Source organism: Macaca nemestrina, chromosome 7, assembly GCF_043159975.1.
Source record: "Macaca nemestrina isolate mMacNem1 chromosome 7, mMacNem.hap1, whole genome shotgun sequence".
Taxonomy (NCBI): domain Eukaryota; kingdom Metazoa; phylum Chordata; class Mammalia; order Primates; family Cercopithecidae; genus Macaca; species Macaca nemestrina.
Window position 1 is genome coordinate 40,740,385 of NC_092131.1, and position 18,758 is coordinate 40,759,142.

Genomic DNA, 18,758 nt, shown 5'->3' on the forward strand with positions numbered 1-18,758 from the left:
AACAAATCTACTCTCTAGTGGGTCAGGTGCAGTGACTCACACCTGTGATCCCAACAGTTTGGGAGGCCAAAGTGGGAGAATTGCTTGAGCCCAAGAATTCAAAACTAGCCTGGGCAACATAGGGAGACCCATCTCTACAAAAAAATTTAACAATTAGCTGGGTGTGGTGGTACGCTCCTGTAGTCCTAGCTATTTGGGAAGCTGAGGTGGGAGGATCCCTTGAGCCCAGGAGATCTAGGCTGCAGTGAGCTGTGATTGTGCCACTGTACTCTAGCCTGAGCAACAGAGCAAGACCATGTCTCAAAAAAAAAAAAAAAAAAAAAAAAAAGAAAAGAAAAGAAAAAGAAAAGAAAAGAAAAAAATAAATCTATTTTCTGGTGAATTGAGCCAATCCCAGAGTCTCTAAGTCATACAAATTACTGGTGTATATGCAAAAACTGAAGGGTAGCTGAAAGAGTGAAAGGTATAGAAACTGGAGGCGTAGTAATTAGATTTGGGTTTTAGCTTTGCTGCTAACTAGTTCTGTGATTTAGATGTGCGACAAGCTTCCTGGGCCTAAATTTTCTCATCTATAATGTAAAGGGGTTAACTACTCCTTTTTTCCCCCTAGTTTTAGGATTCTGGTAGCCTCTGCATATAGAGTCTATAACATGGATAGCATAGGAGGTTAAGAGAATATAATATTCCCCCCATAATGGAAAGAAATGGATAATCTGTGGTTTAAAACCCCCTGTCAGAAGGGCTGTTCATCCTTGTCAGAAGGCAGTTCACCTGCTGAGTCACTCTAACAAATTTGTAACTAAATATTATGGGTGAGTAGTGAAAGTCTAACTGTAAAACCGGGAGTAAGGTGGACAGTCACGATAGTAAATACCCTCCCTTCTTCCTCTTCTTGTCATCTGCTTAACTTATTATCTGTCAATATCCCTTATTAAATGTTTATGTAATAACATTTCACACTATTTTATTTCATTAAAAATTTTGAGAAGCCAGTCATGGTGGTGTGTGCCTGTAGACCCAGCTAATCAGGGGACTAAGATGGGAGGATTGTTTGAGCCCAGGAATTCAAGTCCAACCTGGGCAACACAGCAAGACCCCCTTCTCTAAAAATTAAAAAAAAAAGTTTTGGGGGAAACATATTCATGTTGCATTTCAGCCACTTTTAAAAAGGTCTGAAATTTTGATTTTCAAGATTTATTATTCCCTATTATATATCGAATTATGTAGCCTTAACTAAGGCTATTATATCTCCTCTTTGTACTAGTGAAAGCCAGGTTTTCACTAGTATAGTTTTCATAACTTGGCTTTCACTAGTACATCAGTGAATTAGTACTTAGAATTTTCATAAGTGAATTAGTAGCCTAATCACATAATTGTATAAACCAGATGATCAGAGATAATGTATAATAAAAGCAGAATACTCACTGACTCAGATAAAAGAGAAGTTATGAAACAAAAATTACCTACGAATAGTAGTACTAGTAAATAAATATCTTTTTTTTTTTTTTTTTTTTTAAGATGAAGTCTTGCTCAGTCATCCAGGCTGGAGTGCAGTGGTATGATCTTGGCTCACTGCAACCTCCGCCTCCTGGGTTCAAGCAGTTCTCCTGCCTCAGCCTCCCAGTAGCTGGGATTACAGGCAACTGCCACCACACCTGGCTAATTTTTTTTTGAATTTTTAGTAGAGACAGGGTTTCACCATGTTGGCCAGGCTGGTCTTGAACCCCTGACCTAAAATGATTTTCCCACCTCAGCCTCCCAAAGTGCTGGGATTACAGGCATAAGCCACCATGCCTGGTCAAATATCTAAAATAAAATAACAAAATAACAAAAAGCAAACCAACAAACAATGAACTTTTCTAATTTAATTGGGTTATTCTTATTTAGATGTTTTATAGCAGAATTTAAACTTTCATAAATCTAGCTAAATATAGTATATCCCTAAGCCAAGAACATTATGCAGTTGTCATATGGAATGGAAGATTCCACTATCTGCATCAGTGTAATTCAGTACAGGTCAGTATTATTCAACTTAATTGGCTTTAACAAATATTCACTCATTTAATGGGTGAAGCATTGTGCTGTAGGCACTGAAATCTGTGTGACAGTCCTTATCGTAGAGGAATAGGAAAGGTAGGAAAAAGAACATGATGAGACAAACAAAATACAAGGAAAATCATGGTGAATGAACGTAAGTGCTCTAGACTCAAAGAAAGGAAAGGTCTTATACCAGGAGGAGCTTTACTATCTAGTGAAGGTGCAGGTGGGAACAGTGAATAAACTGCTCTGAAAGTACTCACAATAATAGGAAAATCAAGATCTTATACATGGCTTTAAAAAAATAGACATGACTTGGGGAAGGGAGTGGGGAGATGTTGATCAAAGGATAGGAAATTTCAGTTAGGAGGAGTAAGTTCAAGAGCTCTATTTGTACAACATGGTGAGTATATAGTTAATAACAATGTATAGTATACTTTAGTAAACTTAAGAGACTAGATTTTAAATGTTCTCACCACAAAACAAATGGTATGTGAGGTAATGTTAATTAGCTTGATGTAGCCATTCCATAATGTAAATGTATTTCAGAATACTATGTTGTATGTCATAAATATATCTAATTTTTATCAATTTAATTTAAAAATTTTAAAAAGATACACGTAAAACTTTTTCTAAATGTGAATGACTGAGTGAAATAGACAGAGAAAAGAAGCATGAGCTTAATATGGAAACAAGAGTCAACAAAAACCTCAGGGTAGGATATTCAATATTTAGAATGTCAATCATTTATCATTATTTTATTTGTACCCATCTGGGTGGTCCTATGCCAGTCTGGAGAAGTGTCAAGAAATAAAACAGGGTCCATGAGAATTTTTTTTTGTGAGATGGAGTCTCACTCTGTGACCCAGGCTGGAGTGCAGTGGCAGCGATCTGACTCACTGCAAGCTCCGCCTCCTGGGCTCACTCCATTCTCCTGCCTCAGTCTCCCGAGTAGGTAGGAATACAGGCGCCTGCCACCACACCCGGCTAATTTTTTTGTATTTTTAGTAGAGACGGGGTTTCACCGTGTTAGCCAGGATGGTCTCGATCTCCTGACCTCGTGATTCGCCCGCCTCAGCCTCCCAAAGTGCTGGGATTACAGGCTTAAGCAACTGCACCCGGCCCTGAGAAATTTTATTTCCGAGAGAGGAGGTAGGTAAATTTAGGACTTGGAAATATTTCTAATGAAGGAAAGATCAAGACCGAATGTTAAGAAAGAGGAACTGGAGTTTTTTCTGCTTGAAAAGGGCTATAAAATTACCTATATCTTTTCCTCACCAAGCTCCCAATCACACTTTCGTTTTGTGTGAAAAATTTCGATACTACTTTAATTAATATTTACATGTGTGCTGGGCACGGTGGCTCACACCACTGCACTCTAGCCTGGTGGACAGAGTGAGACTCTGTTTCAAAACAAACAAGCAAAGAGTGGAACTCTAATGCCTCTTTTCCTATTCTCTCTTGAACTCACTCCACTTGACATGTATGTAAAGTCACTGATTTCAGCCACTTCGTTAAATGCAAAAGTCAGTTTTCAGTCATCTTATGTGACCTGTCTGCAGTATCTGATGAAGCTGATAATTTTCTCCATTTTCTTCTCTGGGCTTCTGAAACACCATTCTTACTTCCCTTCCCATGTCACTGGAACCTCTTCCTCAAAACCCTTTGCTGGCTCTTATTTATCTCTCTGCTAATATTTGGAGTGTCCCAAAGCTCTAAAATGGAATATTTTACTTTTCTCTTTGCTTGGGTTTGAATCCCAGCTCTGTCACTTGCTAGCTGTCTGATTAGAAGAAAGTCAGTTAATTTCTCTGAAATTCAGCTTTGTTATTTGTAAAATGAGTATAATAAAAGTAGCTATCTCCTACAGTGCTTGTGAAGACAAAGTTAATTTATATATGACAGTGCTTAGAACAGTGCTGGAATAGTATGTATTAACTGTTTGTCTTTATTTTTATCATGATGTTCTTTGTCACTCACTTGCTTTCATCTGGTCTCATGGCTTCAAATTTCGTCTATATACTGTTCACTCCAAATTTATCTTTACTCTGAACTTCTGCCCTAAATTCCAGAATCCTGTATTCATCTATCAGCCGGAATCTTCGTTTAAATTTCTGATGAGTATTGCAAATTTTATATGGCAGAACTATTGATTTTGACGCAGTTTCCAGTTATTCAGGTGTTCTTTCACATGGCACATTCAACCCATCAGGAAATCCTGTTTATCTACCTTCAAAATATATCCAGAATCTAACCACTTCTCCCCATCCCCACTGCTACCACCCTACTCCAGGCCATCATCATCTTTTGCCTGGACTGTTGCACTAGGTTTCTTCCCACCTGTCATGAGACAGACTGGGAGAAGTCACCCAGAGGAAGGGAGTTTCAGATGGAAATTACAGATCAGATATAGGAGGTAGTGCTAACTAGAAACTTGTAAAACCTGTCAGTAGAAGCAGATATCTGAGGCTTTGCAAATTTCTTTCTCAGAAAAGCCCTACCTTCTCATGTGATATACTATGGCAGAATTGGAATAGGTATTGGTCTTCCACCAGATCTCATTTATCTCTAATTCTACTATTAAAAGAGCTTGTCCTTCTGTGTATATTTTAGATGAGAACTTATGAAATGTTGATTAAAGTGCTGAACACCCTTTGAAATCGCTCTTCTTCATTAAAGTGAATTCTCACATTTTACCAAGATCCTAGGTGTATTCATGCCTAGTGCATTGGGAGGCCAAGGCGGGCGTATCGCCTGAACTCATGAGTTCATGACCAGCCTGGGCAACATGGTAAAACCCTGTCTCTTCAAAAAATACAAAATTTAGCCAGGCGTGGTGGCGCGCACCTGTAGTCCCAGCTACTTGGGAGGCTGAGGCAGGAGAATCACTTGAACCTGGGAGGCAGAGATTGCAGTGAGCTGAGATTGTACCACTGCACTCCAGCCTGGGTGACAGAGTGAGACTCTGTCTCCAAAAAAATAAAATAAAATAAAAATGTGTTGATGGAATGGGAGACATGGAAACAGGACAGTGGATCCCTTTTAGGGCTCTTGGAGAAAATAGATACTATTTTCTTTTTTTTTTCAGAATAATTTTAGAGGAATTTTAAAAGCCGTATTTGGAAATATAAATGGTTTTAAATTTGTAGCTGTGTAAATCTGTAGCTGGTGCCGGGACCTGACTAAGTATTTAGACTGAAAGCTTTCAGGCCTCATGGCCTCTGGGTAACACTTCAAGCAAATGCAGGAAGGCAGAACAGCAAACAAGTCTCCCAAGCCTTGTTATCTCAGCTCAGGGCACTGGAGAGCTGAGAACAATTTGGCAACAGGCATAAAAATGCACTGATTTTTTTTCCTTTTAAGTTTAGACTGAATATAGGCTATGAATATACCTAGGATCTTGGTAAAATGTGACAATTCACTTTAATGAAGAAAACGGAGCGATTTCAAAGGGTGTTCAGCACTTTAGTCAACATTTCGAAAGTTCTCATCTAAAATATACACAGAATAGTAGAATTAGAGATAAATCAGATTTTGTGATACATAATTACATGCAAATGTAATTTCTCCCTTGTTGCAGGTCAGGAAGCCAGAAGCAGCTTAGCTGGGTGGCTCTGACACCAGCTTAGCTGGGTGTCGGCTGGGATTGCAGTCACCTGAAGGCATGACTGGGACTAAAGGATCTGCTTCCAGGAGTCTCACATGTCTGTTAGCTAGTGGTCTCTGTTCCTTGTCATTTGGCCTTGTTCCTTGTCATAAGACTTGGCCTCTGTTTCTTGTCATAAGGAACAGCTGGTTTTCCCCCAGGGCAAATGATCTAAGAATGTGACAGTTGGCTTCCCCCAGGGCAAATGACTTAAGAGAGGGAGCAACAAAGACAGAAACCATAGGGCTATTTTATGACCTAGTCTCCAAAACCACACACCACTACTGCCACCTTATTGTCTAGAAGCAAGTCCCTAAGTCCAATCTGTACCCAAAGGAAGGGGAATAGGCTCCATCCCTTGAAGGGAGGAGAATAAAGCATTTGTAGACATATATATATATGTATTTTTTGAGACGGAGTCTTGCTCTGTCCCCCAGGCTGGAGTGCAGTGGCATGATCTTGGCTCACTGCAAGCTCCGCTTCCCGGATTCACGCCATTCTTCTGCCTCAGCCTACTGAGTAGCTGGGACTACAGGCGCCTGCCACCATGCCTGGCTAATATTTTTGTATTTTTAGTAGAGACGGGGTTTCACCATGTTAGCCAGGATGGTCTTGATCTCCTGACCTCATGATCTGCCTGCCTCAGCCTCCCAAAGTGCTGGGATTACAGGCGTGAGCCACTATGCCTGGCTGTAGACATATTTTTAAAACTACCAAATAATCTAATGTGTGATAAGTACTATAGACACAAATTATCATGTTTTTATTTTTTTTTAAAGACACAGTCTCACCCTGTCACCCAGGCTGGAGTACAGTGGCATGATCTCGGCTCAATGCAACCTCTGCCTCCCAGGTTCAAGCAATTCTCCTACCTCAGCCTCCCTAGTAGCTGGGATTACAGCTGCCAGCCACCAGGCCCAGTTAATTTTTTTTGTGTTTTTAGTAGAGGAGGGGTTTCACCATGTTGGCCAGGCTGGTCTCTGACTCCGACCTCAAGTGATTCACTGGCCTCAGCCTCTTAAAGTGCTGGGATTGCAGGTGCGAGCCACTAAGCTTGGCCTATTGACATATAATTTATATGCAAATAAAAGGCACCTATTTTAAAGTAGTCGGATAAATGTACACACTAATGTAACCACTGCCGCAATCAGGAGATAGAATATTTACATCATGCTGGACCCAGTGGCTCAGGCCTGTAATCCCTGAACTTTGAGAGGCTAAGGTGAGAAAATCACTAGAGGACAGGGGGTTGAGACCAGTTCTGGGCAACATAGCAAGACCCTGTCTCTACAGAAAAAATTAAAAATTAGCTGCATATGGTGGCTGCATACGGTATGCCTGTAATTCAAGCTACTTCAGAGACTGAGGTTGGAAGGTCATTTGAGCCCAAGAGGATGAGGTTACAGTGCCATTACTGCACTTCAGAACAAGATCGTGTCTCAAAAAAAAAAAAGAAAAAAAGGACATTTTCATCACCTTAAAAAGTTTCCTCAAACTACTTTGCAGTCAATATCCTCCTGGCTACCCACAACCCCAGGCAACCACCAATCTGATTTGTCTTTATAAATTAGTTTTGTCTCCTAAATCTTCATATAAATGGAATTATATAGCATGTACCCAACCTGTTTCTAAGGTTCATCCATGTATTGTTGCATCTACAGTAGTCCACTCACCCCCCATCTTCACGGGATACCTTCCAAGACCCCTCGTGGATGCCTGAAACCTTGGATGGTACAGAACCCTGTATATACTGTTTTTCTATCTGATCATCGAGAAGGCTACTGACTAAGGGGCAGGTAACATAAACAACCTGGATAGCTGCAAGGGGATGATCCCTGTTGCAGGTGGGATGGTGTGAGATTTCATCATGCTACTTAGAATGGCATGTAATTTAAAACCTATGAATTATTTATTTCTGGAACTATTTAATATTTTTTGACCACAGGTAACTAAAACTGTGGAAAGCATGACTGTGGATAAGGGAGAACTTTTGTATTTAATAGTTAAGTTTCTTTTTGTTGCTAAGTAGTATCACTGTATGACCATACAACAATTTGTATAGTTATTCACCAGTTGATGGGCATTTGGGTGTTTCCAGTTTTTTGCTGTTATGAACAAAACTGTGACTATTTGTGTACGAATCTTATTTTGAATATGTGTCTTGTGAACATGTTTTTAGGTTTTTTTGAAATTTGATCATATATCTTTTTTTTTTTTTTTTTTTTTTTTTTTTGAGAGAGGGTCTTGCTCTGTTACCCAGGTTGCAGTATAGTGGCATGATCATGGGTCACACTGCAACCTCGACCTCCAGAGCTCAAGCAGTCTTCCATCCTCAGTCGCCTGAGTAACTGGGACTATAGATATGGGCCATCACACCCGGCTAATTTTTTGTAGAGACAGGGTCTTACTTTGTTACCCAGGCTGGTCTCAAACTCCTGGGCCCAAGCAGTCCTCCTGCCTCAGCTTCCCAAAGTGCTGGGATTATAGGCATGAGCGACCACATCAAGCTGATCATATGTCTTAACTTAATTTTCCAAACTCTTTTCCAAGGTGGTTGTACACCAACTACAGTGTATATTGCCTTTTGAAGGATTATGTTGCTAGATAGAAAGTTGTAACTTATAGTTATAGCTTTCTACCTGTAAGAATCAATTTATCAGATAATCTTTTTCCCCCCAAGCAAACAAAAGTAAAAGTTACCAACAATCTGTATCAAGAAAACAGTTTCTATGATGATATAGCCATCTCCAAATTAGAAACTGTTGGTTTATGTATATACCTAACTTAAAAACGTTAGTCTCCTCTCGGTTTCGTGGAATCTCTGTGTTTACTCCTGACTGTGAAGGTTGGAAACCTTCTGACTTTGGAACAGCAGGGAGAAGAGGAGGAGGAATTCCCTAGACTGTGGGCCAAGAGACTGGGTAGATGGTTTTTCTCTAGAGCAGTGTTATCTGATGGAAATCTATCATGAGCCACATTTTTTTTTTCATATATGTAATTTGTGACACATTGCTTAATAGGCACATCAAAAAAGTAAAAAGAAACAGATGAAAGTAATCCTTAAATATTTTTATTTAACCAATATATTCAAATATTATTTAAACATATAATCAATATAACACATATTAAATATTTTACATTCTTCTTTTCTCAAAGACTTCCAAATCTGGCATATATTTTACACTTACAGTATATCTCAATTTGGACACTAGATTTTCAACAGTTGAAGTGAAAAATGTAGCCCTACCAAAACAATAAAGTTGCATTTAATGGAAAAATATTCTACACTGTTCTAGTTTTAAAATTAGAATTTACATTTATTTAAAATAATCTAAAATTCAGTTTCTCAGTCACACTAGCTACACTGCAGGTGCTCAATAGCCATATATGCCTACTGGCCACCGTATTGGACTGCCCAGTTCTAGAGGGTTGCCTGTGGGACAGGAAGGGAAAGATGGAGATAAGAGATATTCTCAGTTCACAGTAGAAAAACCAGTACTATTTGTGTGAAATTTGAGTTAAATATATTTCTATAGCTTTTTAAAAAACCTAACTACCCTTACTCTGAATTTAAAAGCATGAGTTCTAATGTGAATCGCAAATTTTCATTTAGCTTGGCTGTTGGGTTTCTTGGGTTCAGAGGCCACCTCCACCATTTTCTAGCTGTGTGACTTGGACAAGTAACTTTAACCTCTAAGCTTCACTTTCACCACCTGTAAAACAAGGAAAAATAATAGTGTCCCTCATATTACTGTGAAGATTAAGTGAGATAATGGATAAAAAACATGTTGTAGCATGACTGGCAGCTTTTAGAAAATAAGCAATGGCTTTTAAAAAGTCAAACCATTCTCTGGATGGGGACTGTCTGTAGTTTCTTTCTTATTTTTAAAAGTACATGGATTTTTTTTTAACTTGTTTGAAAATGACACACTGATTCAATAAATACTGTCTCTCAGCACCAGGTACTCAGCTATAACAAAAGATGAAATGAACACTGTCCCCACTTTGATTGATCCCACATTCTCCAATGTTAGAAACAAAACAGTGTTGGACTAATGTACAAATGAGAAAAGTGAAACCAAGAGAATAACAAATTTTTCCATCAATCCCAAAGAAAAGAAACCCCATGGATAAAAACTGAGTTTATGAATTGAAAATCTTATAGTTTTGCATAGTCTTCTAGCTTCCTTTAAAATAGATATCCACAATTAAAATAGTTAAGTTTTATGAAATTAGGTTGACATGGATTTGAATTCTTAATAATTAGTAATAGGCTTTATTTCTGCCACATAGAAGACACTGCTTGGTTTTCCTCTTGCGCTGAATGTCTTTTCCTGAGCTGTGTTTGCTTTTTAGTTTAGTAGTTTGTATCTGATTTTTAGAAAAGGTGGAGAAGTCAGTCCATTTAATTCAAAAGTCTGAAATACAGAATATTTTTAATGTTGTTACTATTAAGTATAAGACAAGAGAAACTAAATACAGGTAAAATAAATGAATGAAACATAGAAAAGTATATTTATACTACAACTTTTCTTCTTGATATAAAAAATAAAGATCCTTTGGATGAATAAGATCTCATTTTTTTAAATCTAGCCATTAAAACATTATTAAACTTAATTTCTTTTTTTTTTTTTTTTTTTTTTTTGAGACAAAGTTTCACTGTCACCCAGGCTAGAGTGCAGTGGCACAATCTCGGCTCACTGAAACCCCTGCCTCCCGGGTTCAAATAGTTTTCATGCCTCATCCTCCCGAGTAGCTGGGATTACAGGCGCCAGCAACCATGCCCAGCTGACTTTTGTGTTTTTAGTAGAGATAAGGTTTCACCATGTTGGTCAGGCTGGTCTCAAACTCCTGACTTCAGGTGATCCACCTGCCTTGGCTTCCCAGTGTGCTGGGATTACAGGCGTGAGCCACCGCACTCGGCCAAGAAACTTAATTTCTTAAAATTGTTGTTTTTAAAAGCTGTTTCTACTCAAGGAAAAACCTATCCATTCAGGATGTTAAGATTAAGATTATGGGCTTTTACTCTTTTAAATTTCTAGCAAAAATTAAAACAAACAAAAAATAAAATTAAAATTCTATACCTGCTATTGAATTCTTTGCAAGTTCTTAATCTGTGCTGTACTGAGTCCTAAGATTTGGTCATAAGACCTACAAACATCATAATATGCTATAGTAAATAAGAGTTCAAATAACTTTCACATTACTTCAGTGGTAATAAGATGAAATCTTTCACATTATTTGTAACAATATGAAGTCTGTATTAGTAACTAACTTTTTCTACCATTAAAAAAAAAAATCTACTTTTTCCCATATATCAGTTATTCAAAATATAAGTATTTGGGAGCAACCTTTTCAATTTAATAAGTCAAAATTTAAATATGGTATATATAATTTTTTTGTCATTCTTTGCATTTGCAGCTCTGTCTTAATGAGACCCTAATTTTTGAAATTTTGTTGCTGAATATATCCATCAAGGGATTGAAATCATTGTAAAATATTGAATTATCTTGAAAGTAATTTCTCTGTTTAAATTCCATACTATATTGAAAGATGGCAGGACTTTGGACTCTGTCTAGGTGGATGTAGGAGCCAGCACGTGTCACCCTGTATGCCACCCATCACTGTCTCCACACCATACAGCAAGTTACAGGGAATATTAGGAGCATGTTTTGTTTGTTGGTTGGTTGGTTTGTTTGTTTGTTTGAGATGGAGTTTCACTCTATTGCCAGGCTGGAGTGCAGTGTCATAATCCCAGCTCACTGCAACCTCCACCTCCCGGGTTCAAGCGATTCTCCTGCCTCAGTCTCCCGAGTAGCTGAGATTATAGGCACGCACCACCACGCCCGGCTAATTTTTGTATTTTTAGTAGAGATGGGGTTTCACCATGTTGGCCAGGCTGGTCTCGATCTCTTGACCTTGTGATCCACCCGCCTCGGCCTCCCAAAGTGCTGGGATTACAGGTGTGAGCCACTGTGCCTGGCAGGAGCGTTCTTAAGGGGGAAAGAAGTCACAAAAGAACAGGTACAGATCAGGAAATATATATGGAGGCCAGGGGATTATTGAGTGTGGACATTTGTTGTTTTTCAGCCACATTGTTCTGCTCTGGTCCATTACCTTTCACCTACAGTGTGTATCTTGGCGGGGCCCTGTTAATAAACAAAATGCTCAGCCAGGTACGGTGGCTTACGCCTTTAATCCCAGCACTTTGGGAGGCCAAGGCGGGCAGATCACTTGAGGTCAGGAGTTTGAGACCAGCCTGGCCAACATGGTGAAACCCTGTCTCTACTAAAAATACAAAAGTTAGCCAGGCGTGGTGGTATGTGCCTGTAGTCCCAGCTACTCGGGAGGCTGAGGCATGAGAATCACTTGAACCCAGGAGGCAAAGGTTGTAGTGAGCCGAGATTGCACCACTGCACTCCAGCCTGGGCGACAGAGCAAGATTCTGTCTCGAAAAACAAAAACAAACAAACAAACAAACAGAAAAAATAAACAAGTAAATAAACAAAATGCTCAAGTGCTAAGCTGGCTTTTTGGTGGCAGAGTGACAGAAGGATGGACAGAAGAGTGGGCACCTTGATTCCATCAGTAAGGCCCTGCCAGGATGGGGAAGGGGTTACTGCCCAGGCCACCGTGGTCCACCAACCTCCCCTCTTCAATTCTGTGAACTCAGCCCTGGTACACACATACACACACACACACACACACACACAGCATTAGCTTTATGAAGGAGGCAACAGAAGACACAATGGCCCTAGAATTGCATTTGCTTCAACTCTTTCTGTGCTACCGGGTATTGTTATCATGGCTGAGAGAAGTTTCATTCTTCAGCAACGCACTGCAGAGCTGGTGTTTCAAAGAAACTTAGAATACAGTAGGCCAGGGCCACCGCATACAGCTGTGCAGATTATGAATTGCACATAAACTACAACATGGATGGTGTGTACAAGCTACACAACTGTACATGACAGCCGTGCAGGCACTCTACGAATATCCGTATCCTTTTGCTATGAAAAAAAGAGGTCTTAATTGTATTGGCTGATCTAAAAAGCAGGTTGGGAAATAGCATGATAAGGTTGCAAAGAAGTACAGAAATGAGAGGAATCGCTATGGTAGCACAACACATAATTCTCTTCCAGTGCCTCACCTGAAGCCCCGTCTCCTCTTCCCTGTGCTGATGTTATCTTTTGACCCATGATGGATTCTAGAGCAGAAACCACAACAAACCCCTAACATTTCATTCCACTTATATTGTTACTACAGTAGAATAAGATTTAATGTTAAAAGACCCCACTTACTGACAACTTTTTTGTGTGACAGTATCATAGCTATCATGTATTCCTATAGAGACTTATAATTAAAAAGTTACCTTTCGGTTGTCTTACATGTTTTTCCACCAACTTTGTCTTTTTCTGTTTTACTTTTCTTTCCTCACATTCATTCCCTTGAGAAAAGGGGAGACAGATGAGGCACAAGTTTGAGGAAATTAGAAGGAGATTTGATATGAGGGGAGAGAACCAGAGGGAAAAAAGAAAAAGAGTAGGGAAAGTAGAGAAGAGATCAATAGAGAGGAAGTGAGAAAGAAAGAAAAAAAGTCAAAAGCAGGAAAAAAAAAAGGCACAGAAGGAGAAAGAACTTATTTTGAATATGAAATTCAGATTATGTCCTAACCACCTCATCAAAAATGTATTTATTCTTGCAATGGAGCCTATTGTTGAATTTCACAAGCAGGTTCCCTTTTAGAGGGCTCCCTCCTTTTTTATTAAGCCTGGGTTTTATAAACAAAGAATAAACCTGGCTGCTTAGGATTCCAAGGAATTTGGTTTGTAATATTTAAGAGGAACATGGAAAAGAAAGATGGGTAAGGGTGGGAAGGAAACTCCCAATATTTAATGTGATTTTCCCTTCTGTTCTTTTCTTGAATCTCTATCCTTTGTCTCTGAAAAAATATCAAAGAACCAGAGATAAGCCTATAATTTGGGCTCACTATAAAAAAAATTTAAAAAGTAAAAGAAAATTAATCCTAGAAAGGCAAAAACTTCAAGTTCAGAAAGTAGAGAAATGGGGCCGGGCGTAGTGGCTCATGCCTATAATCCCAGCAATTTGGGAGGCTGAGGTGGGCGGATCATGAGGTCAGGAGATTGAGACCATCCTGGCTAACACAGTGAAACCCCATCTCTACCAACAACAACAACAAAAAAAATTAGCTGGGCATAGTGGCATGCATCTGTAGTCCCAGCTACTCAGGAGACTGAGGCAGGAGAATCGCTTGAACCTGGGAGGCAGAGGTTGCAGTGAGTTGAGATCGTGCCACTGCACTCCAGCCTGGGCAACAGAGTAAGACTCGTCTCAAAAAAAAAAAAAAAAAAAAAAAAAAAAAAAAAAAAAGAAAGAGAGAGAGAGAAAGAGAAAGAAAGAGAAATTAACCCAGATCCAGAGAGACAAATTTAATGTGGACCCTATTTCATTCTTAAACTTGTCATACAAACAGTGCATTTGAAGTGCCACTTTATCCCAAAACATTATGCAGAAAGGAGAAAAAAAAGTAATTTTCACAAACTGTTGAGAGGTTTGAGAAGATGAATTTGAGATCATGGTCCCTAACTAGCACTGCCCAGGAGCTGGGTGAATGTGAATCAGATGAGCTTAACAGTGCCAGGAATTTGTTTTACTACTGTGCAGAGCAGTTATTATTCTGATTTCCACATATAATATAAATTAGAATTACAGACTCATTTTTAATTTGCACTCCAATTACATTTAATAAAATGAGGGATTAAGATTCAGCTAGTCTGCTTTTCTTGGGATACAGGGTGTTGAGAGTAAAAGTGTATGGAAGGGGAACAGGTGATTTAGAGGAGAGTGAAAATGGGGAAAGAAATGCTAATCAGGGGAAAAACTGAAAAACTATACAAGCCTAAGTAAGAGAAAAGTGGGAAAACATGGGAGAAAAAGGTGGAAAGAAATAAGAAATACATAAGAAAAAACAGAGAAAATAATTAATACTTTGTGGAAAACTGCATGCCCATTTTGTATGTTGTACCACCCTTGTGATTTAACAAGCCCAGAGTGGAATTTTGCTGCTCATTTGCTGTATCTTTGCTTAGCTCCTGATTTCCAAATCCCCATTGCAAGCTGCCTGCTAGATTGTCAAAGATGAGCCCCAGAACTACAAACATGGCAGCTCATAGAATCTTAACTGCCAAAAGGGTCTTGAGACAACTAATCATGCCCTCCTCCTCCCCTCACCCCAGCCACTTGCACACACTTTTCATAGTTGAGGAAATTGAGGCCCAGAGAGATTAATGACCATGTAATACAGGAAGTGTAGTTAGAACCAAAACCTAGGGCATTTGATTCTAACTTCAGTGTTTCAGAGTTGATTTCTTAATTTTTCCCCTCCAAAATGTTTCCAATTCCTTCTCCCAGCTTGTTTCATAAGGTTACTATCACCTAGTCATCATGTTGTCTCCCAAACTGACATACCCAGTTTTTTTTCCTCTGGTCCCCACAGGCAGTAAGTCAATAACTCTTGTTGACTATGGATTCATGTCCTTGTTTCCACTGTGACTGCTCCTCACCTGGTTCAGACTTTGGCACACTTCATCTGACTGTTAGAGTAGCTTTCTAACTGGTCTCCCTACCTCTAGCCTCCTCCAGCTTCTCTTAGAGACTGCAGTCAGAGTAATTATCCTAAAACATAACACTAATGTTGTCATTTCTCTGTCTTTCAGTGGCTCCTTTTTAGCTACCTAACTTCTTAGCATGATCCGTTATTTCCGTAATTTGGCTCCTGCCTTGCTTTCCAGCCACATGTCTCACTACTCCTGAATTGGAGATGCCCAATACTTTCCCATTTGTTTGATTTTGCTCACCCCATTTCCTATATTCAGGATATCCTCATTTTCCCCTTTCCTAACTCAAAGACTGCCTTTTTTAATTTTAATTTTTATTTTTTTGAGACGGAGTCTCACTCTGTCGCCCAGACTGGAATGCAGTGGCGCCATCTCGGCTCACTACAAGCTCCGCTTCCCGGGTTCACGGCATTCTCCTGCCTCAGCCTCCCGAGCAGCTGGGACTACAGGTGCCCGCCACCATGCCCGGCTAATTTTGTTTTATATTTTTTAGTAGAGACGGGGTTTCACAGTGTTAGCCAGGATGGCCTCGATCTCCTGACCTCATGATCTGCCCACCTTGGCCTCCCAAAGTGCTGGGATTACAGGCGTGAGCCACTGCACCCGGCCCTGCCTTTTTCATAGAGTCTCATTATTTCCTTTCCTGAGCCAAAACTAAGTTCTGGACTCTTCTCTTAACATATACTTAATTAACATACATTCTGGTTTTATTATTTGTGCACATGTCCTAAGGCCAGGTAACATATTCTGTTATTTTACTATGTTTTGTTTTGTTTGAGACAGCATCTCACTCTGTTGCTTAGGCTGGAGTGCAGTGGTGCAATCACAGCTCACTGCAGCCTCAAACTCCCAGGCTCAAGCCATCCTCCTGCCTCAGCATCCCAAGTAGCTGAGACTACAGGCACACACCACTATGCCCAGCTATGTCCAATTCTTTTTTAATCCCTCCCACAGCCTGCACAGTGCTTCATATATGATAGGTAGGAATCAAATTGTTCAATTGGACAAAACTGAGTCTGTGCTAGAAAACAGGTAAAATAATTAGTCATATAGAGAATGAAGACAACAATGTCGATGCTTTACATTAATTTGAAACTTCCATGGCTAAATACATGACTGTCTTAGAATGTACATAGAGTGTACTAATTGCATGTAATATTTTTAATAGTAGTAAGGCTGCTAGTAGATTTACCCTTGCTTTTAGAAACTAAGAGGAAAATATTTGCCTATACTAGATCTCTCTGAAATTTCTACAAATTTAGTTTGATTTCTTTATGAAATACAGTTTAGGGTAGAAATTAATAGATTAAAATTCTGTACTGCAAAGGAGATTTTGTGCTTTTCTTATAAGTTATGATAGCATTTCCCTATAATGTTCTCAGGTTCAATAATATAGATTGGAATATAGGCCAAACCACATTACAGTGAAGTTCATCTGGTACTTTTAGACACTAAAGCCCAATGTGGGCAGGGTGCAGTGGCTCATGCCTATAATCCCAGCACTTTGGGAGGCCGAGGCGGGTGGATCACCTGAGGTCAGGAGTTCGACACCAGCCTGGCCAACATGGTGAAACCCCATCTCTACTAAAAATGCAAAAATTAGCCAGGCGTGGTGGTGGGCACTTGTAATCCCAGCTACTTGGGAGGCTAGGGCAGGAGAATCGCTTGAACCCAGGAGGAGAAGGTTGTAGTGAGCCAAGGTTGTGCCACTGTACTCTGGCCTGGGTGAAAGAGCGAGACCCTATCTCAGAAAAAAAAAAAAAAAAAAAAAAAAAAAGCCCAATGGGAAGGTCCAAAGACGAGTCCCATTTGTGTAAAATCCTATCCTATAATAATTTGCTTTTTTTTGTGGGACTGACTCTTGTATGTGTGACTAAAACTGCCTTCAAGTATTCTTGCTTTTTGAAGTAGTATTTTTTCTTTTCTTCACTTATGCCAAGTTAAATGTTCCTTCCATAGTGTTCTTTTATGTGCATGACTGAAGCTGAGGCTTGGGCTGTCTCCCAGGTTTGAAAGTAACTTAGAGCTGTTTTAGCACTCAGCAAAGAGAGAGATTTGCCTATAAGACAAACTATAAGAGGTGCCTATAAGACAACCTCCACATTAAAAGTTCATTACAGGCTAAAGATTCTTAGAACATGGCAATATATAAAGAAAAAACATCACTCCCCACCGCCAAATAAAACCCAAACATTAAATAGGCCCAGAGTGGTGGCTCACTCATATAATCCCAGCACTTTGGGAGGCCCAGGCGGGCAGATCACTGGACATCAGGAGTTTGAGAACAGCCTGGCCAACATAGTGAAAAATACAAAATTTAGTCAGGCGTGGTGGCGAATGCCTGTAATCCCAGCTACTCAGGAGGCTGAGGCAGGAGAATCACTTGAACCCGAAAGGCAGAGTGGTTGCAGTGAGCAAAGATCACACCACTGCACTCCAGCCTGGGTGACAGAGCAAGACTACGCCTCACAAAAAAACAACAAACAAACAAAAACATTAAATAGTATCACCTGGGAAAGGCTAAAGATGTAGGAGGAAAAAAGAGGAGCTGGATAATTTTACATTTACCAAAAAGTTAGTTGTGGACCGTTCCCGTTACATATCAGCAAGGATGACAGGTCCTATGATTGCTGTAGTTTGCATGCTGTCTGCAGAACTAGGCTTGGCGTGGTTTATGCCTGATGATTTAGATCCAGGGAACTGGGAAACTAAACTAGTGCAGAAAAAGAAAAGTGAAGTAGTAAAGTACCATAATGTTTTCCACTTGGAAGATAGCCTGAGGATCAGCTTTGAGAAAGAGTTTCTTCAGTGTAGGATTCTCAGAATGGAGCATCGTGAAGAAAGGAAAGGCATCCAAAAGTCTAGCTGAATTCCTTTGCTCTTAACCACCCTACTCTTGGAGGAACCAGAGATGACTACTGGATACCAGGGATCACAATAAAATATGTAGTGGCATTTGTTCCATACCTGAAGTGTTTGATTCAGTTCTCAAGCTCCTGTAAAAATAAATAGCACATTTCAAAAATTTGCCAGCATAACCACAAATATTTAGACAAGATTTACTAGATATAAAATAACCAGTAATTCTGTAAATGCTTTGTGGGTGGTAATGAAACATGTTTAGCAAGCCTAGGCCATTGCTGATTATAGAACATATGAGACTAAAATTACCTAAATTTCTGCAACATATGGGCTATTCAATCTGTAAAAGCCGTAAAAATTTATTGTACGTAATAATATGTAATCTATTCTTATTATGTCTATTCCAGTCACTCCATAGGCTGCTGGCATCCCCAACACTGCTGCCTCCTTGTCCTTCCCTTAACAGGCTGAGAGAAGTTAGCTGCTGCTGCTAAGCCGCGTAAATAAGGTCAATTATGTTGGGAATATTGGGTTTCAAAGAGACCTGGGGATAAATTCTGAAATGGATGGTTAGGAGA

At 39.6% G+C, this 18,758-nt stretch overlaps 1 protein-coding gene and 1 long non-coding RNA gene across 17 annotated transcripts in view; one reads left to right on the forward strand and one right to left on the reverse strand.

Annotated features, from left to right (window-relative positions):
- The window catches only part of LOC105472844 (uncharacterized), a 36,146-nt gene that overhangs the window by 3,106 nt on the left and 14,282 nt on the right, over positions 1-18,758 (forward strand). The gene's annotated exons all lie outside the window — the stretch shown is intronic.
- GARIN2 (golgi associated RAB2 interactor family member 2) overlaps positions 8,841-18,758 on the reverse strand; it is a 42,542-nt gene continuing 32,624 nt past the window's right edge. For 5 of the 16 annotated variants that reach the window (XM_071099301.1, XM_024790094.2, XM_024790089.2 and 2 more), the window contains 3 exons: positions 18,286-18,314; positions 13,069-13,127; positions 9,931-10,101 (listed from right to left, as the gene is read on the reverse strand). In XM_071099301.1, the coding sequence (XP_070955402.1) occupies positions 10,036-10,101; positions 13,069-13,127; positions 18,286-18,314 (154 nt within the window). In that variant the 3' untranslated portion in view covers positions 9,931-10,035. Of the gene's footprint in view, positions 9,397-9,930; positions 10,102-10,767; positions 10,835-13,052; positions 13,128-13,166; positions 14,601-17,886; positions 18,032-18,067; positions 18,315-18,758 lie in introns of those variants that run through there. The other 11 variants (XR_003016053.2, XR_011625258.1, XM_011726380.3 and 8 more) reach the window with 10 other exon arrangements.